Source organism: Nesoenas mayeri, assembly GCF_963082525.1.
Source record: "Nesoenas mayeri genome assembly, chromosome: 8".
Classification (NCBI taxonomy): Eukaryota; Metazoa; Chordata; class Aves; order Columbiformes; family Columbidae; genus Nesoenas; species Nesoenas mayeri.
In genome coordinates, this window is record NC_137554.1 from 28,930,343 (window position 1) to 28,949,331 (window position 18,989).

The 18,989-nt window shown below is 45.6% G+C and overlaps 1 protein-coding gene across 4 annotated transcripts in view; it reads left to right on the forward strand.

The window, feature by feature from the left end:
* Positions 1-16,819: 16,819 nt before the first annotated feature.
* ABL2 (ABL proto-oncogene 2, non-receptor tyrosine kinase) overlaps positions 16,820-18,989 on the forward strand; it is a gene marked incomplete at both ends in the record, with an annotated part of 44,888 nt that continues 42,718 nt past the window's right edge. For all 4 annotated transcript variants that reach the window (XM_080348529.1, XM_080348530.1, XM_080348531.1 and 1 more), the window contains one exon: positions 16,820-16,997. In XM_080348529.1, the coding sequence (XP_080204655.1) occupies positions 16,820-16,997 (178 nt within the window). The remainder of the gene's footprint in view (positions 16,998-18,989) is intronic.

Genomic DNA, 18,989 nt, shown 5'->3' on the forward strand with positions numbered 1-18,989 from the left:
TCAGCTTCCTGTGTTTGTCCCTCTAGTACAACAGCCTCCCATTCTCCTTTTGGACATCACAGCATACAGGGGAAAAAAAACCCAAACAACAAATGACTCATTCAATCACCAACACCATTTCTTGCAGCTCTGTCTCAGGAGACCACAGTTGGGTCTGCAAGCTACAAAACAAAGACCATAAAAATGACAAACTGCCCAGTTGGCTTTGTACAACACCTGATAGCTCATATGATCGTAATTTACATAACGCAAAACGCATTTACATGGAGAACATGAAGAACCAGGCAAGAATATGGTCAATCTTCCTACAGTAACTATGCCCACCAGCACAGAAGGGTAGTGGGCAGAACCCATCCACATCCTACCAGCTCTACGCACAGTTTTTGCTGTGACCCTCTTGCCTTTAAACCAAATTAGTCACCATCATCCACCTCCCCACAAGGCTTCAAGTACAGACACAGCTGGATCATCTTGGAGGAAAGGATCATTTTGCCCACCCAGGGCTTACAGCTACATGGAGAACCTGGACAGGCAAACACTTCAATCTTTCTGCTCTTACACATGCCCAAAACTCTACGACAGGATAAGAATGTGCTGCTCTGATCACACAATATGGTCTACAGAGTGGTGGAGGGGGAAAAAAACCAAGATGCCTTATAAATTCACATGCTAACAAGCTACTCCCCGGCCACCAGCGAGCCCCTTCGCTGCCTCCTGATCCACATCAAGCTGTCCTCGTGAGCCACATCCGTCCTTACAGGTAGAGCTTTTCCAGCTGTAACAGAGGATCACAATTCTCATTCTTTTCACAGTACACTCTTCATCAAGAGGTGAAGGACGCAATCCTTCCTCCTCAGTGCGGAGTGGTTAGTGTGTGACAGAAAGGAGTTAAAAATAATGAGATTCAGGGTGGGGGAAGGAAAAAAATCATGTGGGGAAGAAAAGAAAAGCTAAAGCAATTAACCTAAAAACTTATTGAATTCACATAGGCTAAGTGATGGACACAAAGCCTTTTTCACACCAAAACAGGAACCGTGCCTGGGGAAGTCTATGAAAATAAACATCTTCCTAGTCTAGTTTCCATATGAACAGAGGCAGAGCATTACTGTATTTAAGCAGCTATCAGCACATCAGTGTGTGAAGAGGGCATCAGGCCTTCCCTCCAATCTCGGCGAGAACTAAACCAATCAGCACACAATGCCTGGGTAACTCCAAAACGTTCACCATCCTCTTCACTAAAGGAAACTGCTCCTCACAATCAGTAAACTCACTCCATTCATCCTACTCCAGGTGCTTGCAGGACATCTAGAACCACAAAGACAGCCCATTAACTGATTTCCCAGCAGAAACTCCCTGGTTTTATAGGCATGATTGTCTTATGGAACTCGTAAAAGGTCTCAGAAACCTCGAGTTTCTCCATCTTCCCTTTCGAAACACGGGCAATTAGGAGGAAAGCAACACCCTACATCTAAATCTCTGCATTTCACAAGGCTCGGTAGCACAGCGAGGGCACTTTACCTCCAATACCGCTTATGCTAAATAATAAGCTTATCTCAAACACCTTCCAGGTCTCCAAGGCTTTCCTTTGGCCCTTGGGCACAACCAGCACAGCCGGTGTGCGACACCCCCGGCATCAAAAGATAGCAAAACAAAGTTCAGGTCGTGGCACGGCTCACCCGCAACGCGCAAAAAACTCAGCAGAAAATAAATAAATCAATAAATCAAATAAAAAATCCTGAAGGCTGCAGATAACAATGGGAAGCCCTCAAAGCGCTGCCGAGGCTCCGAGCACACATCGAGACCATCAAGTCAGCTCCCTTCTACACTAACTCGCTGCGAACAACCGCGGAAGTGTCGCCCGGCGGTGTCTGCTGCTACCAATGAGACCTAACCCCAGCTCCCCCTCCCCAAGCCCCGGAGGCGCCCGGAGGCCCGCGGAGCGCTGCCCCCTCCCCCGAGCCGCAGGGCCCTGCGCAAGGGCTCCGGACACAGCTCCCCCCGCCCCAACCGCACGGCGCCAGAGGGACGCCGGTGCCGGGCCCGGTCGGAAGGCAGGGGCGGGTGTGCCGGCCCCGCTCCCGCCGCCGGGCCGGGGTTTAGGGACCGGCCGCGCTCCCCCGCGGGGGCGTCACCTGGTGGCTGCCACTGCCCCTCCGCGCGCCGGCTGCCCCGCGACCGCTTCCCGCCTCCGCCGCGCGCCCGCGCGCCACGGCCTCTTCCCAGGGCTCGCGGACGTCAGCGCGCAGAACGAAAAAAGGAGGGGGGGGGGGCGGAGGGGGAGGTGCGCCGCCGCCTATTGGCTGGGAGGCGTTCCGCGGGGGTGGGCGGTGGGAGGTGGCACGTGAGGCGCACGTGGGGCGCCCGCCCCCCCTTCGCCCCTCCCACCGCAGCCCCCTCACCGCGGTTTCGCGCCTTTTCTCCCCCACCCCGGCTTTCCTGTCAGGAACGGGGCCGACACCTTCTCCCGGTCCTCTTGAGAAGGTAAAGCGGAGGGAGAACGGCACCTCATCCCCGGGGACGCGGCACGGGGCGCTTATTCAGCACCCACAGGCAGAACCCTCCTCATGAGGACCCCCCCTCCTCCACACACCCCCCGGCACATTAAAACTTTATGTCAAGGAACTGTGGGGACACAGAAGTCAAGGCTGGGAGGCCTGGAGGACCCCGCGGCTTTATCTGTCCTCGTCCTTCAGAGGGAGCGCTAGGGTTGCTCAACGAACGCTTCCCCCCGCATTGGGGGTTCAGTACAAATGCGCATCCCCTCCAGTGAGGTTCTTCCGAAGGGCTTTACAGGAGCAAGGGCAAATATTTTTTAAGGGAAGTAAAAGTGGAGCACCTGCTGACTTGAGTAGCCCCCTTCTGTCCCCCAAGAAGCGGGGCTTTTGTGGCAAAGCGCTGTTCAGGGTCATGTCTTACTCTGGGGAGCATGAGCTACAGCTCACTGTTAAGGAGGGAGCCAAAAAGGGGGCCTGGCTGGAGAGGTCCCAGCCTGTGGTTCAGAGGGTCAGAAACTGGGTGAAAGGCTGAGGTTTGCACCCTTGCTTTTCTCTTTCCCCAGGCAGACACGGGCTCATGACGGACCGTGAGTCACAGGAACACGTCACCAGCAAATAAACTCCAGTAACCTCTCGGTAGCTGCATTTCACTGTGTGCACGGGAAAGTTTACCCCAAGTCAGGAGAACTAAGCCACTAATTTCCTACTGCCAAGTACGTGTCTTTCCTTCTCCTCATGACCTCAGGGCTGTGCTATGCACATGTACCCAAACGCACCTTGAAAAGTTGTCCCAAACCAAGGTACCATTAATAAATTAAGACCCATTAATAAAACAAACTTGTTTTGACTAACGCATACCAAAGACACACTCTTTCAAATGTGTAACTCTGCTGGAACTATTCAGAAGTTGTTCTAAATAATCCATGGGGACTTGTAGCAGAGTTGCTGAGTGAAAAAGTCTGAAACAGATTCAGTGTGCAATGTGTGCTCACACTATTATTCCACCACCAGTCTTTCATGCTGCTTAATAGGAAAACTGTGGTAAAAATTAAAAGGAAAAAAAAATCCTGTCATTACTGAAATGCAAATAGCTGCACTGCGAATTTTCACATAACTTTACCTCTGTTCTTAAGAAGTCAATTTTAACACAATGCTGCTTAGAGATACTTTCAAGTCAGGCTGTACATGATCGCTGATGCCCTCATGCTGAACATGCTGTTCTAGCTATTTACACTGAAGTGTCTTGTGGTGCCAGCATCAGCTGGGTGAGCAAGTGGAAAAGCAAAAAACCGCAAACATATTATGTCCAAAAATTTCCTAAAGTTCAACAAATTGTTCATGGAATTGTTTAATGAAATGGGTAAAACCCTGGGTGGTAAGAAAATGATATGCCTTTAATAGAAATAAAAATGCACCTAACCTTCGGAGCTAGTTGATTTGCTTTTCCTATTTTGCCTTAAAGAGGTGGTTGATAGGTGCCACCAAATATTTTTAGCACCTCTTGACACATCTCCCAGGCCAAAGCGCGGTGTGATGGGCACTGAGCTCCCTCCCTGGTTTCTCCCTAGCAGAGCCTTCCTAGCCTCTTTCCCTGCTCTTTAGAGGTTGTTCACCTGCAGCTCACTGAGGGTGAAGAGCAAAGCAGTCACTCTCATTACTTTTCTTCCCATCCTTTACACAAGAAATTGGCAGAAGGCATCACCACTTCTGCTTCTGCCACTCATGCCCATCATCTGCTCTTGTCTTCACCGCTCCAAATTGCTGCACTCTTTCATCAGCTACATTATTTACTCCACTTGTCACTACGTAGTTGCAATCTTGATTTTCTGGAGTGTTTTACATTAATCCTATGGGTTGCATTGCTCAGTGATTGCCTAATTACAGCTGTTCCTCAGCACTCCTGGCTGAATCACTGTGTGGTCCTTCCCATTTCTTGATGTGGGAACCTCTGGACCTGACACTCCAACCTTTTGCGTCAGCTTCACTTGCTCTCACCTGCCCAGTGCCAGGCAGCAACTTGATTTCTGCAGCACTGCTTGTATCCCCCGCTTCTTCCCTTCCCTTCTCTCCCTCTCCCTCTCCCTCTCCTTCTCCCTCTCCCTCTCCTCCACTTCTTCCCTTCTCTCCCTCTCCCTCTCCCTCTCCTCTCCTCTCCTTTCTTTTCTTTCCTTTTCTTATTTTTCCCTTTCCTTTCCTTTCCTTTCCTTTCCTTTCCTTTCCTTTCCTTTCCTTTCCTTTCCTTTCCTTTCCTTTCCTTTCCTTTCCTTTCCTTTCCTTTCCTTTCCTTTCCTTTCCTTTCCTTTCCTTTCCTTTCCTTTCCTTTCCTTTTCTCTATTTCTCCACCACCAAGCCAGTGCGCACAACAATTTACAGCTCTCACATACACATTATGTACCAGCGCTTTGGTGACTGGGTCTGCTTTATGCCTGTAAGCTCAGGGGGAGTATAAAGAAAAGCCTTTACTGTTAATGTATATGTACTGCCCAGCATATTTAATATGTGGACAAGTCCATCCACCACATATCTGGCCCAGGAGAGGCAGCAGCAAGGTCTGTACTGGCTGATGGGTGTGGAGAGGTGGGAATGGCAAAAGGGGACAAGGCAGAGGCTTGAGACTTTCACAATCCCCCTGTAAATCTGTGCCTGATCCTGTTCCTTCCTGTCATTTTTGGCACTGCCGCAAAATAGGTGTGGTTGATGTTGCCTGCTTTTAATTCAGTGGAACTCTAATTTATTTTCTATTTTTTGTTTTAAGATTTTTGGTGTCAGTCAACCCCGGGATGAAGTAGCTATGGCTGTTTCTGATGCCTACATTTATTGACCAGAATGATTATGTCCTTTAAAACTTCTATCTGGGCTTTAAAGTCAGTCACACGAGAGCCTCAATACTTTCACATATTTCAGTAAAGTGTAGTATGTCCTATAATAAGCTGTTTAAGAATATGGTTTATGAGTTCCCAATATGTATGCACAATAGCAACTTTCTAATCTATCAATGAAAGAGCTCCCTCAAGTGGTTAAAAACATTGTTACATTTTTCACTATTTTCCTTTAAAAAACAAAACAAAACAAAACGACAGTGATGTTTGATCTGTAATGTAAAACCAGTTATAAATGCAGCAGTGAATGAGATTCCATTTTCGCATAACCATAAAAATGGCGTGGATGTAAGATGACTGAGGCCAAAACTCAGTCAGGCAATTACTGCTGTTAAAAAAACAAATTTAAGAAACTGTAGAGGACTTCAGCCTGATCTGATAACGCATGATTGAATTTTGGCAGGAAAACCGAAAACTAGCTCCAGCAGATATCACATTGTTGAGGATGCCTGAAGTGTTTGTAACTCATAAATATTACTTTTGAAAAACTCTGCTTCAATTTTTCACAGTTTCTGCTATCATCATGTCAAGATTTTGCATGTAATTACCCTTGCTCCTCTTTACTTTGTATGAGGTGTAGAGTTTTCAAAATATTTGCCTAAAGAGATTCAGATCAGTAAACTTTGGAGGAAAGACAGAAGCAGCAAGAATTAAACTCTGACTTCAGCCAGCAAGTCCTCGTGCAGTTACTCTCCCATCAATGAAGTTGCTGGTTTTGCTGGCAGATGAAACGATCGGAAAGAAACAATTACATTTCTCGCAGCAGAGGGCAGTGGTATTCCTACTCAAACATCACATCACTTTTTGCTACTGAAGTTAAATCATGCTTTAAAAAAAAAATAAAGAAGAAAAAAGCGAAGCCCTGCTGCCAGCCAGCAGGTTACTGGCTTGCTCTCCAAGCTCAGAAATTCCAGTGTTGAGTGTCTTGCCACCACCAAGCAGGAGGTGCATCAGCCAACTGAATTGCTGCAATTCCGTTGCTGAAAAGGGAAACTTGCACTATTTTTTGAGGAGCAAATATTTTTTCCTTTCCCTACCATTTTGAAGGAATAGAATGCCAGCAATCTGGGCTGGCATAATAGTTCAGTTTTTGTTTGTTTAAATTGAGGAGGTTATTTCCTCAGTATATTTTAAAAGGCGAAGATACTTCTAATCTGGCTAAACATAAAATCATGAAAAGTATTGAATCCATATAGGTATAACTATTTTCTAACCCTAGTAAGCTGAACTGTGTTTTCTGAAACTGTTCTTTACCTTCTGTGACACACCAGCTTTCTATTTCTGTTAGGCTCAGAAAGAATTTCACCTGGCTCTCAACCACATGGTATATTATATGTTATATATTATCATAATTCTCGTGACACCAGCTCAAACCAATATCAGATTTATTTTGCAGCATATTCTGCTGCTTATTAAAATTGCATGAAAATACTGAACTACCTCAATGAGAGGGTCTCTGAAGTCACTTCAGCAGGAAAACACTGCATTAAATCTACAGTCAGCCCTGGAAGAGTGAGTGACTTCAGAGAGATTAGTTCCAGAACAAACAGGCCTAGTTACTAGTATTGACTCTCCAGATTATAAGGCCTTTCTAAATATTTTTGTGGAAACGCAGCACTGAACTTGGCCAGCACCTCCTTCCCATTCCTGCAGTAGCAGCTGTATGTGCTCCTTGTGAGTGCACAGACTGCCAGCTGTGCTACACAGCTGGGGCCCTTCATTGGAGAGGTAACACACAGCAGGTGGAAGAGCTGATATTTTACACCTAGTTTAATGACTGCTTACTACTCTGTAGTAGCGATCTCTTCCTCTCTATATTTCATAAAAACGTGCATCCCTCCTCTTTTTCCCAAGTAAACACAAAATACTTTGCTATTCCTCTCCCCATAGCTGCTAAGGTGCCTATGTGGACAAAACAGCGTAAGCCAGTATTTTCTACTATTTTATTGTCTCTCATTTATTTCTTACAGCATAAACATTCTGACTGCTGATGGACATAGAAGAGAATTTGTGCTTACGGAATGACTGGTCCAGGATGATTCCCAATACAGTCGTTTGCAGGTAATTGTACAGTCCTACCCATCAACTTTTTCACTTTTCTAATCAGGAGATTTCCACAGCTTGCTCCACTCCCCAGTTGTAGAAACAGAAGCATGTTTTTATGGCAGGGCTAGCTGCAATATATATATATATTTGTAATCTTTTAGACTGTCTTCAAAAATAACATTATGAGGCTGTGGGAAAGGTAGTAGACTTGAAAGGTGTGGGGAAAAAAACACTGAGGTGCTATGCTGAGAACAGACCAGCCTCTTTGGGGGAGTATGAGATCCTTAGGGTCATCAAGGAGAGATCTTACAGAGAAATGTCATGTAGGTAGCCAGTGTGCTTGCAAGACACATGGGGAACACCATGGAGAAGTCAAGCAACATCAAAATGGCAGCTAGAATCATAGTGCCAGAAGTGGCTCATCCTTATATTGAAACACCCTGAAAAATACGAGGACATGGGGAAAAACAATCCCCAGCAGGAGCAGGACACATTTCTCAGAGGAGAACAAATGGCTTCATAAAGCCATGGAAGATTGACTTTGTTGTAAACTAAGAAAGAAAACATTTTCAGCTCTCAGTGTCAGACATTTCCTGTTTTCCACCTTGTTGTAATCTCTGCAAAGAGAGATGACATCTACTGAAAGCAGTCCCAAGCAGGAGACATTTTTAAACCTGCCCAGGCAGTTCTTTGGCTGTTTCCATGGCAATGAGGCAGCACATCCTGCTGCTCTCCCTTCTGCCAGAGCCTTTCCCAAGCTTCATATGGACCAACAACACCATGCGTTTGTTGCTCCCCTGCCAAAAGCTTCCCTCTTTTCTGCTCAAGGCCATTCCAATCTGCTGCTTTCTGCTTCTCCCTGATTTTGGAAACACCTTGCCAGAGAGGGAATCCACCCATGTGTTCTCCTCTGCACTGATTCAGGCCAAGGAGGGACTGCTGATGGTTATGCAAGTTATGCCTGGAGAGGGCAGTGGTTTCCAACCTTTCTGCCTTGGAAAGATGTTTTAGATGATGCACTGTAGGGGCCAGGAGCATAAACAAAGCAGAAAGAGAGAAAATCCAGATTTCTGTCTAGTCTCCCAAAAGAATCGGACTGAAACTTGGCACCTCTGGCCTTAGCAACAAGTAGAGCAGTAAAGAATGTACAGACTTGGTACAATGCCGTGCTTATTGAAGGAGATGACAGGCATGAAGGAACACTTCCAAAAGCCCGAATTCAGATAGATCTTTGTCACAGCTGAGTCTCTGGCAGCTCTCGACAGCATTTCCCTGAAAGTGAAAAAAATAAAAATCAGAGTTACAACGCTGAAAGAGGAGCCTTTGCTGTCAGCTGAGGCAAAAATGGGAGGTTATAATGGAACTACACTGGGAGGTGAAGCAATCTGCAGGGTTTGCTGGAGTTGATCTGTATTGGGCTGAGTTGATGTGGTTACAAAAAGATCTTTGTGCTCAGCACTATTCCGTTGCTGGCCTAGTGCCTTGAGGCTTACATGCTTTGGAAATATGGATGAGGAGATGAAAACTTGAGGTTGTTTAAAGGATTTGAATCTGAAGATGGCAGGCCCAGGAGAGGGATTCTGAGTTCAGACATGTAGGCCATGCAAGAGAGGTCTTGTCTTCACTAGCAAGTTAATACGAAATACAGTAAAAGTGTTCCTGTTAGTTCAACCCTTGCCCACACACACAAAAAATCCCTCATTGCATAAAGTGGCTGGAGAAATATGAATTGACAAACCAACCAGAAAACAGGGTAAACCTTGAGTGAATTCACTTCATCCTTTACCACTGCCATTTCTCTGCAGTAGCAACCCAAGTTAGCACCATCAAAACAAACAGCAGTGCTTACCCCCCACAGTTTTTCCAGTTATGCTTTCCTCACCAACTGCAGGCTCCTTGCTTTCTGTTCATGAGCTTATTCACCCAGTGGCTCCCAGAGCCCACAACAACCATTACCCTTCTTCAGCACAAAAGTCTTTGTTTTATAATTTTGAAAATGCATCTAACAAGACCTCATTTTCCTGTTCCCTGCTGATCAGGCACCAAGTTATGGGAGAATCACTGGCATGATGTTACTGTAGCCTGTGATTTTAGGAGGAAGGATCCAGGCTGAAAGCTTTCTGGTGGCATTCCAAGTAAGCTGTCATGAGAAGAGAATCCAAAGCGCAAGACCTCAGCGCTGAGGGAAAAATCAGAGGTTTTCAACTACTTGGAGGAAAAGTGTAGAACTATAAATGCTAACTCAGTAGCTCCCCAGGAATGAGCATGTGCCATGCTGAGACTGAAAGCATCACTAGCAAATCCCTGAGGCTGGATCTCTATTTCTGACTGCGCAGTATAACAGCTCCAGGGAACATACAAACAGAGGATGCTGATAATTTCACAGTTTCTGCTTCCCTGTGAGGCAGAAAATAGAAGTGCTCTGAAGCTTTCTCAGGAACACAGAAGTAATGTTTTCCAGGGCCATCAAAACCGGAGGAACATAGATGTGTTCTCTGCAAACTGGAGAAAGGGAAACAGAATCGTCTGCTGCCATGGCTGCTGAAAGGTCTCTTGGCTGATCAGGCAAGAAATCTTGTGGACTGCAGCTATAGAACTGGTCCCTTGCAGGAGAGACATTGGGGAGGGGTGTGAAGTTGGCTCAGGTAGATGGAAACCTCAGAAGCACGCACAATCCACCGTAGATTCATATCAGTGTCGCCCCTAGCAGCGCAAATTAACGTGGCTCATATGTCTGCCCTTTATCACAAGCAGCCCATGGGGAAAGCTCCCAAGACAGATGACTCAAGGTAATTTTGTAGTGTGACTGCATCCTAAGAAAGAGCAGACAAAAAGGGAAAGGCAGACAGCCAGGCGGTCTCTCGCACGCCGAGGTCAAATTCCCCTTGCTGTCACTCTCGGGTTATGAGAAAGCTGAGGACGACTCAGTGAGGTAACAGACACACTCCCGTGTCTGCTGGCAGGGCCAACAAGGCACCACGCTGACTTATACATACGCCTATGTAAGTGCAACGATATAATCTCTGACCATCAGAAAGAGGATGCCCGGGTATCACTTCTAAATGTCTCAACTTCTCTGCATAGTTGGGATTGCAGAGTGAATACCTCAGCTGTATGAAATGTGCTGTTGGCTCTCGGGAGGGATTATTTCAGGTTGGCTGCAGCTGGGAGTACGTAGAATGACTTCAGGCCTCATTAGATGCACACTTGACAAGTTTTCTGCACAAACATAAAGGGAAGAAAGGTTTTCTTAAGAAAGCCAGGCTTATACAGTTGTCTTATGTGTGTGGGGAAGGGAGTGTCTGTCTGTCTGCCCAGCTGCCTTTTACCTCCAGCAACTTTTGAACCTGCTGGCCAATTTTATGCAAATCAGATGGAAGAGCCAGAGGTCCCAGAAATACTCAGTTCCTATGAGTTTTGTGAAAAAATCAGCCTGGTTAGTGGACAGAGTATTAACGCTCTGAATGGAGAAAACCTGTAGATGAACTCAACTTTTATTAGAACAAGAATTTAAGTTGGCACGATCAGTGGAGCCCATCTAGTCCAGTCTCCTGCTCAACGCACAGCCAGCTTCAAAGTTAGATGAGGCAGCTCAGGCCCCTCATTTTGAAAACCTCTGAGCTGTTAGAGAATCCACTCTGAACCTCAGCTTCACAAAGCAAACATATCAAGTGCAACTGCTTTGGCTCTGCTGATCAGGGAATTAATTTTCCCCTCTTTTAAAGAAGGCTTAGAAGTGGCAGCCGATGCTAAAGCCTGCAACGATCCCCGTGCCAGGCAGTCCATAGGACTCTGCTTATGTAAAATATATTTAACCACCAGCTAGTTACTTTATTTTGGCCTTTTGTGTTAGTTAATGATTAAAAGTACAAAGGTCAGACTCAGAGACACAAGGCTTTGTGTATCTCATTGTTTGATTTACCAGAAGCTACAAGGGAAGGAGTGCTGCTCTGTATGAGTGGGAACTACAGGCTAAATATCCAGCCTGACAAGCTAATGAGAACAAGTCATTCATTAACAGAAGACTTGCTGCTAGGCAAACACACACAGCTGGTATGGGAGAAGAATTTGGATGTGAAATGAGACAGTGTAGTTGTTTCTTTATAAGACATTTCCTACTTCAGCAAGTTTACACTCTAAATAAAGACCACACAAAACACATTGAGAGCCTGATCAGAGGAAGATTTGGGCTTATGTCTTTTCTGAAAGGTTTGGTAACAAGCAGAGAGGCAGAATTTGCAAAGAAAACAGAAATATTTGCATGTTTAACAGAAGGAACAAGTTTTAAATTTAAGTGAGATTCAACTACAAACGTATATGCTTCTCTCTTGGGTACCAGCCTATTCTGGGCACACACACATACCTACGCATTCAGAGACATCTTATAAAACCCTAATGCTTTCTTCTGCTTCAGTTGTGCAATTACATTTCTCTTTACAGCAGTTTCACACTACTGAGCATTTTTTGAAGAAATAACATTAAAGATAGAAGCTGAAAAGCATGGATATTTAATACTATATAACTGTGTGAGGTGGGAACACAATGTCATTTGAAAGATAAAGTAATCACTTATAATCCTTGCATAATTAAATAAAAAAACCTGCCAAGGAAGAATCTATCCGAACTTCATAGAATGAACAATAACAATATTTTAGATCAAACTTTGACTTTAAAAAGTAATTTAATTATTCAGGACCATTGCATATGGTATGGCCATTCATGGCCAGAGCTCATGGGCATTTATAAAAGTGATCCAGAGCAAGGCTGGATCCCTGCCATCCTAAATTTATAATGCAGGACACCAATCCTGCAAAATGTTGTACCCTCAGGCTTCCTTATAAGATCAAAAACTAAATTGAGTTCTATACAAAGTCAAAATGAGACCAGGAGTGAAATCACAGAGAGATTAATTGTTGTAACAAGGGCAACTTTGGAAGACACAATTTTCAGTATGATTTAGAAAAGGGAAGTGAAGGTGCTGGGAACTCACTGGTTGGCAAAGTATTCTGAGTGTAAGGGGCGATGTGAGGAGCAAGAAGATAGAGGTGGAGGAGGCGTAAGGGGAAACTAGCACATGAAGCAAAGAGAAAGAAGAGGAAGCACTGCTAAGTCTGGAGTCTTAATGGTACTTTCCAACCCAAATGATTCTACTATTATAATTCTCTATTATTCTAACTGCACGTCTTAGAAAAACAAGATAAGGATTTTTTTTTTAATTATTTTTTTTTTTTCCTGGCTAATGTAGCCCTTATTCTGTTTTGGACTCTCATGGTGGTTATTCTAATTCACATACAGTTCTCTAGTCACCAGAAGAATCTAAGGTGGGATGAGGTTGGTCTCAGAGGCATTGATAGAGGCACTGCTGTCTAGTTCGCTCTGAAGTGTTTGCTATCTCTTATCTAAATGTCTGCTCTCTGGCTACAAACCTCTCAGGGAGAAAAAACAGAAAACACAGGAAGAAAAGTTTCCATCTGCAAATGAGCTAGGAAGATTTCAAATTAGGAACCAAAATTTTATGCTACTAAACTTGAATTAAGGCAACCCTGGAACTCTGGTGGCAAAACAGTTCTATCGACCCACCTGCAAGACAAATGCCTAAAAGCCTGAATCATCACCAGTGCTGTCGAGGGACCTCATATTACCTCAGCAAATGTACTTCATCAGTGATCACACTGTGCAAGCTGAGTGCTAATTTGCAATTCCCAGCAGATGCAGAGACTTGTCATCATTTTTGTTTGGTAGAGGCAACATTTTCCACAGCAAAAGGCAAACAAACAACGTTCTTAATGTTCTTATTAGCATACCCTTCTACAACCTTTTGTGCCTTGAACAGATGCTTGGGAGGGGCAGTGCAGCTGTAGTACTTACAGAAACACATCAAACAGGAAAACAATTACTGAAGAAGTCCTATAATCTGGTTATTCCAACCTCTGCTGTGAAAAGGTTATGGGTTATACCATGGTGGGTATAGCTCTTGGAAAGCTCAGCACAGTTAATGTGTTGCTGTTGGCAGTTAATAGAGACGTACGTAAGGACTGGCTACCCTATTATGATCTGTGAGGTTGGTTAGTTACACCAAAAACTGTACTGCCCAGAAAGCTTTTCATGGACTCTCATTGAACAGGCATCTGAATACCCCAAGCTATCTTGCATGCACTGTACATAAATTAAAATTTAAATCCTAGGAATGATTAAAAATAACTTTTAAGACAATGCTGAAACACTACCTATTGTGCCATGAAAGATCCATGCAGACAGTACATTTCAAGAGCTGTCAATCAGAGATGAAAGGATGAGTACTTGTACATGTTGCACCAAGAAACAACATTCTCCTTCGAAATGGCTCAGCACTTACAAGCTGTCAATGTTTATTGCAGGATAACTAACCTTGTGTCACAAAGCCTGGATCAGATTTTATTTTTCTTTTTTTAAATGTCTTTCTCCATAACACCTCCATTAAGGTACCTGTCTGTTTTTCAGCCTGGTGAAGCCCAGGGTGTTCCAGGGACACTGAGCAGCAATGCCACGGGCCATCTAGTGGACATTACACACTGCCTTTGCAGACATCCCAGGGGAGTTACAGCTGTCCTGAGAGCCACAACTTGTTCTGGTATTGCAATAAAACCATAAAAACCCTGACATGTTATGGACAAGCATCCCTTACTCTTGAGAAACCTCCAAATGCCTCAATCTGGCCTCTGTTCTTCTAGGCACTTAATGAATACCTCAAATAATACCATCTATGTCCTAAATACCAGCCAAATGTTTAACAAAAATCTGTTTCGCTGTGTAGCTTTGATACACAGAAGGTATATGAGCTGGAAGAATAGCAAAGATTACTCCTAGAATTAACTTTCAAGCCACCAACAGAGTACTGCTAGTTAATTTTTCCTAGGTTACAAACAGAAGCTGCCCAGTTGACTCAAAACTGAGGATCAGGAGTCTCCAGTTTGTCCACAGGCTTCTTCTGGCACAGAACCTGTACTTCAGGCAGATGACAGCACCACGCTTGTGACATGTAATGCTGAGCACATAAGACTGCTCAGCCAGCAATTATTTAAATGATTGTGTGATTTTTTGAGCATAGTGTGGATGTGAAGCAATGCATTGTTAGTGCTTAGAAGCAGCTTTAAGAAACGGATATATGGTGAATATTTAAAGTCAGTTCAGAAGCATTTCTAGAAATACCATGTTTCTCATCAGGCACATTACTGTAACCTCAATGCTGCCTTTGTTCCTTGGTCCTTTTTATCCCTTACTCAAACAGCTCCTGAGACAGCAGATTGACTGGAAGCCCAAAATCGCCAGGAGGACAGTAACTGTTACTGGTGCCTCATTAATGCACTGTGCCAGACCTCTTCAAAAGAAATTACCTTCTGAGAAACAACCTATTCCTGATACTACATGAGATGGATAACATCACAGCTGATAATAATAGGTATAACTGATACAGATTTTTACCTCTTCAAAGCACTTTGTAATCTTTGCATCGTTAATAACCATGACGCTCTGTAAATACTTATTAGCCCCTGTTTTAACAGTAAGAAACAAAGTTGCTTGGTGTCATTGGTGACTTAATAGCACAGAGTTACTTTCATTTTGGGGAGTTTCTTGTTTGTAACTGCATCGCTTTTCTAGCAGGCACTCGAGAAGAGTGGTCAGCAGCCAGGGCTTGGCATCCCCTGTTTATATGATACCCTATAAAATATGTTGCTGAGAGGACCAAGCAGGGGTACAGTCTGAGGGGATGTCTTGTTTACCACACAACCAGCACTGGCTTTGAAGCTTTTTTAACAGGGTACAGCATAATCCTAAAATACTCTTATACAATAGCAAATGGTGACCGTGCTGCAGCCCTCTTCCCTTTGCAACAGGCCACCTTAGAAAGTCCCTGCTTGACTCCATCATCAGTTAAGGTGTTGCTGTATGTCAGACAAGTTCTATGCATTTGGATATTAACATAACCCACAGCAAGCTGGTCAATGTGCACAAGCTGCTGGTAGAGAGGATGAGGGATTTCATGAGATCTGAGGCAGAAGAACAGTGTTTCAACACAATTCTGCTTAGTGCTCTTATGTATAATAGTCTCTTGACACTGGCATCTTCTTTCAAAATGCTAATGGCCTTCCTCCAGATAGTTCTTTGGGATCAGTGAGTAAAAGGCATTAGGGAAGAAAAATACAATTTCTGTTGATTTGCAATGAGTGGCTCTATCCCACATGGCAACTGCAAATGGCACGAGGGAGCTCTATGTTTGTTGTCTCTCTACAGTCTCCAGAGAACATATATATTTTGTTTACAAGGCAAACCATTTATAAATGCCAAACCCTGCAAATTCTCGCTGGAATGAGCCCAGGAAATATCTCCACCGCAGAGCGTACCCATGTGGGCCAGCTCTGCCCGAGACTGTCCATCCTGCAGAGATACACACACAACCGTGTCCATACAGAGTCCCAGACTTGGCAACACGCACCCCGTGCTACACCCCAGATGTTCCCCGCGCTACTGTAAGAACTGTTTTGTTGTGTGTTATTAGCAAGCCTGTCTGTAATTCCTGATCTCCCCCATGTTCTTAGTCCATTAATTTGGTGAGTTAGTGCATTTCTGCCTCCACGTGCTCCCACTTACTCCAGCCTGTGTGGGAGCACAGGCCAGCCCAGCTGGATGAGCCACCCCAATTTTAGGCAGGGTTTGTATTGCAGCAGGACGCAGGTTGAGTGTGTGTGACAGCACAGATGGCATTTCTGTGGCACCTCGTGACCCTGGGAAGGTGGAACATGACCTGAGAATTCCTGTTTCTAAGAATCTTTCATGGAGCTCCAAGAGGAGCTTTGCCTCACCTGCCCAGCCCAGGACAGCCACACAAAGGTGGGCCCAGCCCCAGGCTGCTGTGGCTCCTCGGGAGTGTGGCCAAGCCAATTGTCACTGTCACTTTTCAGTGATGTGGCGATGGCATCTGAGACAAGCGGCATTGCAGCTTGTCCACTACGCAGCAACACCGCCAAGGCGTTGCTGCAGTAGTAGCCAGCACGGGGAGTGAAATATTAATACTTCCGAGGGCCTAGGCCACACCGCGCTGCCCGTGTCACCCTGTGTCACCCTGCGTGCGACTGGCTGCGGCGGGGGCGGGCTGAGCGGCCTCCCTCGGCGGACCGGAGGTGGCTGCGGGAGCCGCTCTGTCCCCGCTCTCCTGGCGCTCTGTGGTTTAAGATGGCGGCGGGGGCTGAGGGGGCGAGTCCGTGAGTCCCAGGCCGGAGCGCCGCGGGGCCGGCGGGGGCGGCGAGGCGGGCGGGAGCCGCCGGGCCGCGCCGGGGGGAGGAGCGGGGAGGCCGCCTGCCGGGCCGGGGAAGCGGCGTCGGCGGCGGCATGTGAGCGCGGGCCGCGGCCGGGAGCGCGGCGATGGGGCAGCAGGTGGGCCGCGTCGGGGAGCCGGGCGCCGGGCTCCAGCACCAGCCGCCGCCTCAGCACCAGCAGCCGCGGGGACTGCGGGGGAGCAGCGCGGCCAGGCCCGCGGGCCGCCGGCGAGAGGCGGCCGGGCGCAGCGCCGAGGGAGGCTTCAATATCTTCACCCAGCACGGTGAGGGGCCGCCGGGCGGGAGGGGCCGGGGCTGGGGGGAAAGGGCCGAGATCGCCGTCCGTCCTCTGCCTCTTTTGTTGTTGGTGGTTTAACTGGCGGAGGGGAGAGTTGCCCCCGCCGCTGTGCCACGTTTCGGGGGTGCTGGTGTCGGCCCAGCCCGGAGCCGGGCAGGGAGCTCGGGGCCGGAGGAGCCTCCCCCAGGGCTGGGGACGGGGCCTTTCGCCACCCAGGGCAGGAGCTCGGGGGCACCGCCGGGAATCGCAACTCGCAGCGCTGGTAGCTGTCACTACAGCGGTTCCCTGCTCTGGTTTTGTTTACAAAGGTAAATGTTACATGTGCTTTGTCTTTCTGTTTACCGAGGCGCTTGTGACTTGCCCTTCTAGATCTGTAAGTCTCTGTTGCTATATAGCTCCTGACAGAGCAAACGGTTTTGTTTTGGCTGTGGTATTATAGCTGCCATCTGATTCTCAGTTGAAGTTTTTGCTTGTCCACTGCTATTCTTATTGCTGTAGACTGATACCGGAAATGTTTAATGCAACATTATTATTAATAGTTTCTGTAATCTCTCTTAGGAGGACCCTGCAACTTCAAATCCCCCTTTGTAACTGTATTTGGGTTTTTTTTAATTATTATATCTATTTGGCAACATCTTAATGCACAAAGCTTTGGAAGGTATGATCAACTGAAACCTGTCTACCTTGACAAGCATATTGAGAATAGAAGCACGGATGGATCTCTAATCCTAAAATGAATCTGCTATGGAGGGCTTGGCTGGCTTGGCTTTAGGTGGAGAGAGATGTCAATGTTTGTAGAGCATGGCTGCTTCTGACAATACATGTTTTCTTTTGCTCAATGGAATGAGCATAGGCAAAAAGATTAAGGAACATGCAACCAGCAGTCTAAATGTAAATATCATCTGCTGTGACTGCTGACACGTAAGTATCTATCAAAACAAGAGCGCAGCACTAAATCTGGTTCTTAAAATCTCAGTGTTATCACAGCTTTTGAGTTCAGGGAACAGTATCAACTTTAAAACCAAAACAGAACTCTGTGCTTGCTGAAATGCCTGACCTGCTACTGCTGCAATTAAAACTCAGGATTACTGTTTTGTTGCATCTTTCAAGCATAGTATCATAATCTTCATGTTTTACTCTGTCGTCTTTGTATTTTTGTACTATAAAAGTCACTTTGGCAAAAACATTACTCATAATAGACTAATACTGTAAATTCACAATGTTAGGAGCAGACCTCAGAAGTTATGCACGTACCTCTCTTCTTTCAGTATCCTGAAGTCTTTACTGGCAGCATAAAACTGCTGGATGGAGCAAGAGCACTCCTGCTAATGACAAAGCGTCTTGTCTTTTGGTGTTTTGGTATCAAGGTGACTCTTTGGTTCTCGGTCATACAAGGCAAGGACAGAAAGGACATTTGTGGGAAGTACAGTACAACATGTGAGGACATGTAGTTACTTCAGAATAGCAGAGTTGAGATTGACTTGAGTGCATCTTTTCATTTATTGCTGTGTGTTTTAGTGGCAGTTTAGTTCAGCATCCTGCACAAATCCTTCTAGTACCTCTCTCCACCCTACTAAATTTTAAAGATAGAGAGAATTATTTACATGTAGAGGCAGGAGAAAGAAGAGAAAAAGCTTTCTTAAGCATACATGCACACCAAGACGACAAAATATGTCCTTTGCCACCCCTTTTGCTCTGTCTTCCATAGAATTAGAGACAAGAATGAGCCTGGAAAGCCAACGTGCTCTGAATAAAACTGTTCAGTGGCATATGAAAAGAACGTTTCTCTGTGATAACAGTGATTGTATCTTTTAAAATAATTTCTCTACTATTTATATTGCTTAGGTTATCTGCTTCAGCAGTAAGGTAATGGATATAATTTTACTTAGGTTTTTGTTGCTTCTGTTATTTTCTTTGGAGACTGTAAAGTAAGACATGTCTACTGAAAATAAGATACAGCTTTTCATTCTGTTAAATT